General features: G+C 34.9%; 1 protein-coding gene across 3 annotated transcripts in view; it reads left to right on the top strand.

Annotated features, from left to right (window-relative positions):
* LRRC7 (leucine rich repeat containing 7) overlaps window positions 1-12,803 on the top strand; it is a 556,840-nt gene that overhangs the window by 185,052 nt on the left and 358,985 nt on the right. For all 3 annotated transcript variants that reach the window (XM_025391937.1, XM_025391929.1, XM_025391946.1), the window contains one exon: window positions 12,508-12,710. In XM_025391937.1, coding sequence (XP_025247722.1) covers window positions 12,508-12,710 — 203 coding nt within the window. The remainder of the gene's footprint in view (window positions 1-12,507; window positions 12,711-12,803) is intronic.

A 12,803-nucleotide genomic window follows, 5' to 3' on the forward strand; every position in this document is an offset into this window, starting at 1 on the left:
AAATTCTGTCCACCAACAGGATCCCATTATCTGAGCATGCTTTTTTCATTCTATTCTCTTAATTCATTCAACTCTTGTTGCCTTTCATCATCTTCTAAATAATTTAATTCAGTAACAATTACACTTGATTTCAGGAAGAAATGAATAAATTTCATTTATGGCACTTATTACAACATGAATCAGGATAAGTATTTAAAGATTCAGGATATTGTAAACTGTTTTTTGAAATTGTACTTTGATCCCATAGCATAGACTAACAGTAAAAAAAATTCAAAATGGTAACAAAATCATTCCGTTTTTAAATGAGCTTCTGATTCTTCCATTTCAAGCATTCATGAACCTTTCATTTAACAATTGTTAAATCTGTGAATGCATTCACACATGCCTTTAACTTCCTTGCAGAAGGATTCTTAAATTAATTCTTTTATTTTAACTCTTCTTTCAGCCTGAGGGTGACATTAAGCAGGCTTGTATATTTTATGAATCTCTTAAAAATCTTTCTAATTTTAAAGTAACTGCCTAAATTTATACCCAAAGCAACTTAGTTTATTAAAAGATTATCACAACAAAACCCTGGTTATTTAGTTGAGTCTCAAAATTGTAGCATTTGTTCTAAGTATCCTGAAGGCACAAGTACAGCCATCATCAGCATTAATTAAAATACTAATAAACTTAGAAGACACCAGAAGTTATCTATAATTATGATTGAAGAATGAGTATAAAACAACATGAAATATCATTTTAAAATGCTTTCTCTACATTGTTTATATCAGAAAAGATGGGTCTCTTATCAGGTGTTGTGAAGGGCACCAAATTAACATTGTGTCTTATCACAAAAGGCAAGGAGTCTCTGGGATGAGACAACTACATAGAAAATGATTTCCTACTGGTGCTTACTAAAGCTCCTACTCAAATCTCTAGAAGAGGGTATGGAGTAAAATGCTTCACATAAAGTGGAAATTTTAACAAAATAAATTTTGACCATCAGTATACCCAAAGTTTTATAAAATAAAGTATTTGATTAAAACACATTGAAAAGTGTTATACACACCTCTGGCTGCTTAGTAGACCATGCCAAATCATTGATCTTTTTCTTCATAACTGACTCATGGTTAAGAACATAAATCTTGTACTACAGTATGAAAATTTCTCAGGAGATCTTAAGGTGTAAGAACATCATCTGAGTAATGTATTCAAGAATCAGGTAAGTGATTAGACTGAGGGTCCTTCCAAACTTGAGAGTCTGTGAATAAAATAGCCTGTATCTGACTACTTCTGCTCCACTCTTTTATTGTGTGTCTTTTTATTCTTTCATTCCGGGTCAGGCCTTCAGATATTATTCCAGAAACTAGTCACTTTAGGTTATAACCTTATGAAAGTGAGATCTTTGAGAGTATCCTAATGTTTAGAAATGTGTTTCTTCATGCGGCTCTTGGGTCAGGTTTACAACTTGCCTGGAAGCCAAACTCTTCAACAAACATAGGCGGAATAGTTTATGACTGACTTAGAACTTGTCTCTGAACTTTGGCTAATTTTAACCTGATGTGGTAATTTTCTTTCAACTGTCCTTAGATGTGTATTTGCATATTTGAATAAGTTAGTAGACAAAAATTACAAGAGAGAATGTGTAGAAAGAGAAAAACAAAAGTACTATGGTGTAGTTTTTCATCCAGGTGATATGATGAGGACAGATTTTGAGTGAGTTTGTACATGCCACTACTTAGTACAAACCTTCTCTCAAGGAATTGCTTCTAGCTTGATCCTATAATCCACAAGTTGATGTTCTTTAGTGTTACAATGACTATAATAATGGTGAAGAGTAGAAGACAGACCAGGAAAGCAGTGTTATGTATAAGTATGGAACAGAAGATTTTAAAAAGAAGACAAATTTAAGTTTCAATAAGTGCTCCAAACTCAAATTCTGTGGATTTTGTTTAACAATGCACACTATGACTAGAAGACAATGACCTAAATAAATTAAAGAGTGAAACAGAATATTCTATCAACCAAAAAGTTCCAATTCACAGGTTTCTGTAACATCATCTACTGTGATGTTTTAAGATTTACAAATTATAATTACAAACAAATATCATTCAACATTATTTTTTAAAATATCAGTTTTACCACAGATTGGTAGGGTTGACATAGATGAAGAAAACGGATGAAAGATATTCAGTTTGGGGAGTAGTGTAAGCTAGAGCATAGAATAGGGAAAGTGTCTTCATGGAAGTAGAAGGTAGAAAAACTGAAAAGTTCATGCCTGTAATCCCAGCACTTTGGGAGGCCGAGGGGGCGGATCACAAGGTCAGGAGATCGAGACCATCTTGGCTAACATAGTGAAACCCCTTCTCTATTAAAATACAAAAATTAGCCAGGCGTGGTGGCGTGTGCCTGTAGTCCCACCTACTCGGGAGGTTGAGGCAGGGGAGTCGCTTGAACTCGGGAGGTGGAGGTTGAGCTTGAACCTGGGAGGTGAGCTGAGATCACACCACTGCACTCCAGCCTGGTGTCAGAGCAAGACTGTGTCTCAAAAAATAATAATAATAATAATAAATAATAACTGAAAAGTTAAGTTAAAGAGAACTTGAATGTCAAGCTAAAGAATCTTGTAGAGCAGCCTTTCATAAAACGGGTAATTCAGAATACTAATGAGGAAAGGTTGGTTAATGGATAAAAAAATACAGTTAGAGCGAAGGAGCAAGTTCTAGTGTTCAGTAGCACAGCAGGGAAACTCTTATTTAGCAAGAATGTATTGTATATTTCAAAATATTTAGAAGATTCAGAATGTTACTCACACAAAGAATTGATAAATGTTTGAGGTTATACATATCCCAATTACTCTGATTTGATTGTTACACATTGTACACTTGTGTTACAATATTGCATATACCCCATAAATATGTACAACCATATGCATCATTAAATTTTTAATTAAAAAGGTGTCTAGAAAACACTGGTTTGAACAAAGAAAAATGCAGTTTTTAAATTTATCACAAGACCTCTGCCTTAGTTCATTTGTGCTGCTATAACACAATACTGAGGAATTTATAAGCAGTGGAAATGTATTTCGCACAGTTCTGGAGGTTAGGAGTCCAAGATCAAGGTGCCAGCAAGTTCATGGCCTGCTGAGGGCCCAGTCTCCGCTTCCAAGATGAGGTCTTATTGCTGCATCCACTGGATGGAACTGTTGCTGTGTCTTCACATGGCAAAGGAACAGAAGCGCAACAGAGCCTAAAATGGTTTCCTTTAGCCCTTTTGTAAGGCATTAATCCATTCACGAGGGCAGGGTCTTCATGACTTAGTCCCTTCTCAGAAGGCCCCACCTCTTGATATCACCACATGGGGATTAAGTTTTAGCATTAATTTTGAAGGAGACACAGTCAAACCATAGCAATTTCCATGAGTCCTTAATATGCTAATGCATATGGGATTATGATCTCCTCTCAGCTTATGTCTAAGAGTAAGGTGTAACCCAGGAGCATGGTCTGGGAAACACTATTGTTGAAAATGTAGACTCAGTGAAGCTTTTAAACTGGGGAATGGATGTGCATTTTAAGAGATTAATTAATTTCTTAAATGTATGTGTCAATACGTAAAAAGGATAAAACTCTAATATTTGCTTTTATAGCAATTATAATGTGCAATTATGGATTTATTTAAATAACTTTTTATTTGATGTTCATCTCTCTTACTATCCAATAAATTAAATAGAGCAGGCACCATAGCTTTTTAACTCACTGGTATTATTCAACATATAAACCAGTACCTAACATATAGTAGACAATTAATAAGTATTTATTAAATGTCTAGAAATAGTGTACTTTTTGTACAGTATTTTCATGGGCATTGCTACTAGAAGATGGCAAGGGTCTGAATTAGATTGACAGAATGGTAAAGAAAGGAAAAGAAAGACAAAATATTTAATATAGAAGGAAAAAAGGAAAGAAGGAAAAGCAAAAGAGGACTGCAAAGTACAGAATTAAGATAATTAAAGTATAACTAATCAAAACAAGAAATTATGAAGGAAAGCACAATGTCTAGTAAGGAGGAGTAGGAGCTTAGTAAATATGTCCAAGTTCTGCTTTTGACAAGTGGAGTTTTATTTAAATTTGGCATCTCATTAAGCAGTTAGAGGCAAAATCAGGGATGATGGTCTACAGTAAGAATCATTCATAGAAAGAAGCTCTTTGAAGTCAGGCGATGAAAATTCCTGGGAAGACCATGTAGAGAAAGAACAGAAGCATGGCTCTTCTTAAAGGAACTAATTTGCCTCAAGTAGAACATAGAAATATGTAATAAGCTCCTTCTTGATAACAGGCACTATGCTTTTCTTCTTGATTTCATGTTTTAATTGCTGATATGATACATCAGCATTAAAGACCATAAGGAGATTTGTCCCAAGAACAGTCCACAGATCTTGGTGAAGAAAAACTGGTTTCCCTGTATTGATAGCAAATCAAACCATGTACAAGGATTCTAGACTTTCAGATACTGTGATAAGATGAAAACAAACCCATGAAATCTGAGTAGTTTCCAAATGTGATCATTTCAAGAGTCAAAATATCCAATAAGCCTCAGATGCCCCATTTTGGAGTACCAGAATCACCATGTGTATTCTCTTGATAAAGGGGTTTCAGAGATGTACTTGAGGGTAGGTAATGATTTTAAAGATGTTCTTGAAGTAGGACATGGAGCGAGGCTGGCAGATTTCCATATCCCTGTGGCACACTTAATGAGGAAAAAGGTTTCTCGGTGAATAAATCAGATACATTTGTCATTTGAAAAATGCAAGACTGTGCCAACTAATGAGGACAGCCAGAATATTTTTCACAAGAAATCTTGGAAAGATTGAACTTTCCTTTGTCTCTTTCTCTTTCCAGGTACAGAATATTAGGCAAGGATAACATAAATGAGCATTGATCTAAAATTCTAGAGAATGCATAAGTATTGAAAGTTGAATGTTCTTAATACATATATTGTTGTTGTTTCTATCTGCTACAGGCATACTTCTCAAGTGGTTGAAATTATTTTTGGTTTAAATTGGCAATAGGGAAGGATTTGAAGAAGGTAGCAAGATGTGTCTCACTGTTATTCACCTAGGTTAGGCCATGCTAGCAAGCACTGCTGTTCAAATGCATTTGACTCTGTGGGATAGTATTGAAAAGGAAGCTATTGACTGCACACTGCAGTTGTAGAAAAAGAAAAATCCCCATTAGATATTCAATTTAAATTGAAAACAATATCATTCAAGAGAGAAGGGAATCCATGCAGCATTGTGGATAAACCAGAAAAGGATGTCCTTATCTTTGATTTTAAGAAATTTACTAGAAGGGCCTTAACAGAAAGAGATGAATACCTGTTTTCTTCTTGCCTTTTTTAATGCCTTTGAAAAACTGAGAATCTAAGAATTCCTCTTTTGGCTGTGTGCAGACATGTGGTAACAGAGGAAATCGGATTGTTACTGACTCAAGTCCAAATACTGGATATAAAGCAATGTGTCTCTAATGTATACTGGACAGTGGCCATGTTTCAGGAAAATGCAGATATGTAATTCCATATATTATAGATGTAACATATTTGTGAGTTCTTGTGTATTATGCTCAACTCAGTTTCTGAAACACTTTCTCCATTCTACCATATGGTATGCTCATCCTTTTGACATTAAAAGATCTGGATAAGCAAATTGTTTCCTTTTCTGCTACTTCCTCATTCTGTTTTGTACCTATAAAGTATTCTTTACATAAACCATTGTCGTGTGTGTGTGTGTGTGTGTTAGCACTACTTCTGGTAAATTCATGTCTGTAAATTCTTATATGCTGATCTATAAATATTACTATCAAGGTAATGCAGAGTCTGCTAACAGGAAAATCAATGGCTTTAGGGCAAAGATAGTGAGATCCAAGCCTAGGTCTACTAATTATTCTATGTGTGACCCTATGCACATCACAGACTCACTAAACCTAAATTAGTTTATCATCAAAATGTGGAAAATAATATATGATCTATTTCTCATGAAAACAACAAGGTGATAGATTACAAGTTGATTTGAATTTTTGCAAGTATTGCACAAATAAAAGTAATTAGTCATCTTTTACACCCATATTCATTTGCTTATACAGGTAATATTTTAATATATCTACTTTAAATCATAGGCTTGGCAAGTTACCAGAAATACATATTTTTGAACAATCTAGGCATGCTCTCTATCCTCATAAAACTTTCAATCTAGTAAAGATTGATATTGAGTGAGTAATTAAAATATGATCAAAGTGAATTACAGCATATGGTAATATAGTCCCAAGAATCATAACCTACCTTGATGAACAGAAAGAAGCCATTCTCCCTTTTTAATTTAAATTTTTTAAAGCAAGGGAAATGTACCTTTGTGCCTTATGCAGAGGCAGCCATAGATCTGAAGGCTCTAGTATAGGAGAGGTCATATAGTCTTAAAAATGCAAAGGAAGCCATAAGTGTAAAGAGCACAGAAAGCAATGAGAAGAGTAGTACCTGGCCAGGTTGTGCAGCGGGGCTGGGTGTGAATCTGGAAGGCAATCAGACAATGAGACCATATCATACTTGGTAGGTCATAGGAAAAATTTTGGACTTTGTCTTGAGGACAGAGAGGAGTCATTGAAGTATTTGCAGCAAAAGAGTGACATAATCATATTTGTGTTTTCAAAAGGTCATGTAGCTACACTGTGGAGTGAGAACAATAGAAAGAGAAACACAGGAATAGATGCAAGAGATGATAATGGTTTCAACTAGGTCAATAGGCAGTTGACATGAAGAAAAACAGGCTGGTTCAGGAAACGTTTAGGGTATTTAATGTTTAGGATATGGTGACTGTTAAATGTGGAAAGTGAGACAATTGGAGGAATCAAAACTGATGCCAAGATTTCTGTCTTGAGAAACAAGGTCAGTGGTACTGCTGTTTGCTGAGATTGGTAATACTGGAGGAGGAGGTTTGGGTAGAACAGTAATTGCTAACACTAAGTAAATGCTTACAACTTGAAGATATAGTTTTCAGAGTTTTGTATGTATTCTAGTATTTTACAGATGAGGAAACTGATAGAGGTAAAATAAGGTGCCCTGGGTCACAGAGCCAGGCAGTTTGCTCCAGAGTCCAAGCTCCTGACAATGGTAATGTGGTACAGACCTCTCAAGAGCACCATGCCAATTATGTGTGTGTGACATACAACTTCTGAGAAATGTGCATCTTTGTAAATTGTTAGATGCCCATGAAACATAACGTAGAAACGACAAGGAAAGTAAATCTGTGTTAAACATTTTTAAAAATGTGCAGTCATCTACTTACCATTTAACTTATGATAAATGAAGTGAGAGTTGGGAAAGCTGAATGATATTGTAAAGAAAAAGAGGGTACAATTAGAAGGGTAACAGGCTAGAGGAGAAATTCTAACATGGTATCTTTCAGTGTCTGGGTAGAGAAAGTGACACCTGGAAAAATTGAAAGGGAAGAACCAAAGTGGAAGGATAAGTGTCAGAAGAGTTGATGTCAGGGGAGCAAAAGGAAGAGGGTTTTTAAAAGGAAGATTTAGTTCTGTGCCCAGAACTACTTGCTAATACGTCAACTAAGGAAGGATTAAAAGGATAAAAGGAACTAAGATCAAAACTTCCTTTAAACATTAAAATTAACCTCTTGCTTTCCTAATATATCTATTCTTATAACAAAGACTCCACTAACATTGAAATTAATCTCTCACTTTCCTAATGTATCTATTCTTATAATGAAGACTCCACTAAACTAAAAGGAATATATATATATATATACACACACACACACATATATATTCTCTATCCTTGCAAATATATATATATTATATATATGCAAAAGTGTGTGTGTGTGTATATATATATATATATAGCAAGGATAGAGAAAATATAAAAGGAGACATCAGCAGGTAAGAAACTTCAGAAATTTTTAGAATACAAGAAAGAGGATGTCATATATATTTATATAAATGCAATGTATATCTACATTGCATATATATATGTGTGTGTGTATGTGTGTGTATATGTGTATATATAGTACAAATTACAAAGCACGTTATTGGCAACATTATAATAAAGTAACCACAAATGGATATGAAAATTGATTATATACCACAGATCTTCTTAGAATCTTGGAAATACTGGGTACCAGCCAAGAAATTGAAAAGACTTAGTATTGAAAATAGGAAAACTGACTGAAAGTCTCTATATACATAGTAACATGGCTACACCCCGGGCAGAAGACCAGAATATTCTTCTCCAGAATATTTTTCTGGAATATCTTTTGGCTTACTGCCAGATTACCCTGCAGTAAAACCTATCAAGCCTTCCAATTAGTTTTTTAGGGTTTCACGCTTCAGTATAGGAGGACAGTCAGGAATCAACAGATATTTGTGGACAACCTTTACCATGAAAGATGAAGATCAAAACAAACAAGCAGAAAGTAGAACTCAAATAACACAAGGAGCAAGGGAAAAAAGAAAGTCTGTAGTTAATATCTTCTAAGAAAACAAAAATGATATGACACCTTGAGGCACAAATAGGATACTGTGAAAAAAGATCATTCAGGAAACAACATACAACTCTTGTAAGTAAAAATATGCTGTTAGATAAAGGGTAAGTCAGGACCTGGATTTAGGAGATAAAGTTGTGAAAATCTCACAGAAAATAGATGAAAAAGAAAAAAACATGGAAATTTCAAAAGAAAAAAATACTTGAATTATAGAATAAGTCCAAGAGATAGGTCCTCCATCCAGTTAATGGAAATCACAGAAAAATGATTTTTTTTAAAAAAATGAAGAACTTATCAATTAAATAATAACACAAATTTAACAGAATGCAGGATAACTGCTTCTAGAGTGAAAGGACTCATCAAGTACCTTGTATGATAGATAGATTTTAAAAACACACAAAGCACTTTGTCATGAATTTTCAAGAGTGAGGAAAAACAGAATTCTAAAATTTTCTGGTGGAGAAGAATGTGGGTGTGAAATAGGATTTTGAATAAGAATGGAAACTAGAAAATATGATAAATAAAAACTTTTTTATTTATAAAGAAAAGGTACTTCTGACATGCAGGTCCTCAAAAAATATACCTACCATAAATCCTTTTTCAGCAACTGAACAGACATTATGTTCCACAAAACTGAAGGAATAAATCAGGAAAGAAAATGACATGGGATCAAGAAAATAGGAAATATAACACAGGAAAGAAATGAAAAAATTCACAGGATGATAGTGAAGAGAAATTCTAGGATGACAGCTGGAAAAGCAACCACTCCAGACTAAATCAAAAAGATATTTTATTCCTAAAAGGTTACTCCAGAGTGGGGTTAAGGGGAGTCAAGGAGTAGCACTACCATCAGATTGTTTAGAAATTCAGGGGGAAGAAACCTCTACAAAGTTGAAAGTTATTACGTGTAGGGAGCATAAATCAGGAATAGAAGGAATTGTGATTGAAAGTCAATAAACTAGATACCAGAGTCATCAATGAAAGAATGGGAATGTACAAGAGATTGGTAAACGAAAGGTGTGAGGACAAGTAGAAGGATATTAATACTTTCTACTTATTACTGTCTAATTAATAGAGCATGAGACCATCAAATGAACAGAGATTTTACAAGATGAGAGAAGAGTCATAGTTTTTAGAGTGCAAGGGGTACAGTAATCCCATCTTCCAACCCAGAAATTGGCTAATCAGCATGTGATGTGAGAAAATCAGCTTGCTCTACTTTTAAAGGCTATAAGGTAATTAATGACCTTAGGGGAGAACCAAGTTTTAGTTGGGTCTATGAGGATGGGAGTGAAGAGCATTCAATGAAGAGAGACTGAGCCTCAGTAAAGATGTTTATCACGGTATAGACACAATTGAAGAATTCACATGGAGCAGAGGGAAGAGGAGAAGCTGGGCCAGGGAAGTAGTTCAACCTGTAGACAGTGGACATTTGCCAAATGGTTTAGGTTCAGGCCTGGATATTCTGTTTTTCCTCTTGGTTCATAATTTAAGAAGTGCAATGACAGCAACACAGACATCAAGAAATAGCCACGGTAAGTGAGAGATGTTGGGCAACAAGAAGCATGAACAATTGATTTATTACTCCTCTGTGGATACAGAGCAAATGGGTGTGTGCCTTGGGTCAGCTCTACTGCGTCACTGGGGGTGGGTTAAAGTGACTACTAGTTACCCAAATAAAAAACCTGGAAATCTTTCAAGACCCTCCCCTCTCTCACAGCCTCTCTCCCACCTCTCATTTAATCTATCATCAACTTTTAGATTCAGCTTCTTAAATATCTTCCCAATCCATCACTTCTCTTTATCCTCACTACCACTACCATAGTCTATGCTATCACCACTTCCCTTTACAACCACAATAATCACAACAAACATTTACTAAGTACCTATTATATATAATATGTTAGATACCTATGAGAGTGCATTTACTGGGTGCCTACTATGTGCTAGATGCCAGGTAATGACATGAAAGGCATCAATCCTGCAATCAAGAATTTCAAGTAAGGTTATGTAAAGCAATAGTTACAAAATCTTGCAATTCTGGTTCCCAGAAATGAAAAGAACAGGAATTTGAAAGATAGAAAGTAATGGAGAAGAAAGGTCGTCTTTTTAAATGTTTTTATTCAGCCTTCTACAGATTACCATGTGCAAACAATCATATAAAAGTATTTATTCAGAAACCTGTCCCTAGAACATCCTTTTATTAATTTCAGAAGTTGAAGAATGAAAAAGGATCATTTTAGGCTGAACATCTAACACCTCTTAAAGCATATTCTACTTGATTGCCTCCAAATATTTTTTTCTTCTACCTTTTATTTAGGTTCATGGGGCACATGTGCAACTTTGGTTACATGGGTAAATTGTATGTTGCAGAATTTTGATATACAGATTATTTCATCACCCAGATAATGAGCATAGTACCCAACAGGTAGTTTTTTGAATCCTCACCCTCCTTCCACCCTCCACCTTCAAGTAGGCCCCAGTGTCTATTGTTCCCTTTTTAGTGGCCATGTTTGCAGTGTTTAGCTTCCACTTATAAGTGAGAACATGCAGTAGTTGGTTTTCTCTTCCTGCATTAATTTGCTAGATAATGATTGTTTCCAAATTTGACTTAACATGAGCAATTTTAAAAACAAAATGCTACATTGTTTTTATAAATGTTACTAATTTCTGTGTAAGCAATAAATTTGTGTTTCTAAGTAAAAATACATTAGCAAGTTAAATGCGAGTTTCAAATTCATGTTTATTAAGTTTTAATTCTGTAGCTGGCAAACTGTACTGTGTACTGTAAATTTAAGGATAAGTGAAACAAGATCTCCTCAGAGAACTTGCCTGATACATGGGGAAACAGCACAAACAATTAGGAAAACAATATGATTAGTGGTCTGGGAAATCAGAGGAAGATACTACTCATCTTTCCTGGGAAGACATTCACCGAGATAGTGACCTTTTCGTTAAAATAAGTTTTTCAAGCAATTATCAGTAGCTGATGGTGATTAGGAGGAGAGTCCCAAATATATTCATTTATTCATTCATGCTTTCATTTGTTTATTCTACAATTATTGTTGAATACATACTATATATCAAGTACCAAGATAAATACAAGAATGAACAAAATAATCACTGCCCTGAAGAGGCCTTACTGTCTAGGAGAAAAATCACATGAAAAACAGTAGATTGAATAAAATGTTGAAGGTGCCATGATACAAGTCTTTGCAAGATTTCATGGCATTTGGTCAGTTTAACCTAGAGGAATAGGAGAAAGATGTGTCAGCAGTGTCACAGTAATTTCTACCATAATTACAAGTTGTTTTATTCCATATTACAAGGTTCATAAAGATAGATCCCCATTTGGAAGTGAATAACCAATCCAATTATAATCTGTGGTTTCAACAGAATAAAAACGCCATGAAAACAGGGTCTCTGTTCAATGCATCACTGCTTCCACTAGAGCAGTACCTAAAACACCTGTTATTCAGTAAATATCCATTCACTAATGACATTTGCAGGCTAAAAAGAGTACCTCAAAAACTTAGGGACTGAAACATGAATATTTTTACAGAAATGGGAGAAATCTTTTTTTCCAACAAATTCTGGAAGTTTCTGTTCTACCCTGTGATTTGTGTAAAAATAGAAAATATATATAGTTCCATGTTTCAAGCGAGGAGGTAAGCATGATAGTAGCATTGAACTGAGACAGGATTGTACTCTAATTAGATTCTGCCTTTCCAAAACTGTGTGATGATGGGAAATCTCTTATACTTTTTGAGCCATTTTCGAATTTGCTAGATGGGAATAAAACCTGTTTCATACCTCGCAGGGCTGTTTAAGGATTTAATGATAAAATGCACGTGTGTGTCCTACTTTAAAGTATTCTAGACCATATACCAAAATTAAATTTCTAAGCTTTAAATATTACAAGAATACCTTCCAAGGGCAGTGGATAAGCTGTTTTGTTTTGTTTTGTTTCTGCGTTTCTCTAGTGCAGTGCCTGGAGATGACCACCAAACGGAAAATCATCGGCCGTCTGGTGCCGTGCCGATGTTTCCGAGGTGAAGAAGAAATCATCTCAGTTTTAGATTACTCCCACTGCAGTCTTCAGCAGGTGCCAAAGGAGGTCTTTAACTTCGAACGAACATTAGAGGAGCTTTACCTAGATGCCAATCAAATTGAAGAACTACCCAAGGTAACTTTTGACAACCTAAAATATACAATGTAAATGAGTATTTCATAACTTTCAGAGACTTTATTATGATGATAATGTTAACTATGGGCTCCT

Source organism: Theropithecus gelada, chromosome 1, assembly GCF_003255815.1.
Source record: "Theropithecus gelada isolate Dixy chromosome 1, Tgel_1.0, whole genome shotgun sequence".
Lineage (NCBI taxonomy): Eukaryota > Metazoa > Chordata > Mammalia > Primates > Cercopithecidae > Theropithecus > Theropithecus gelada.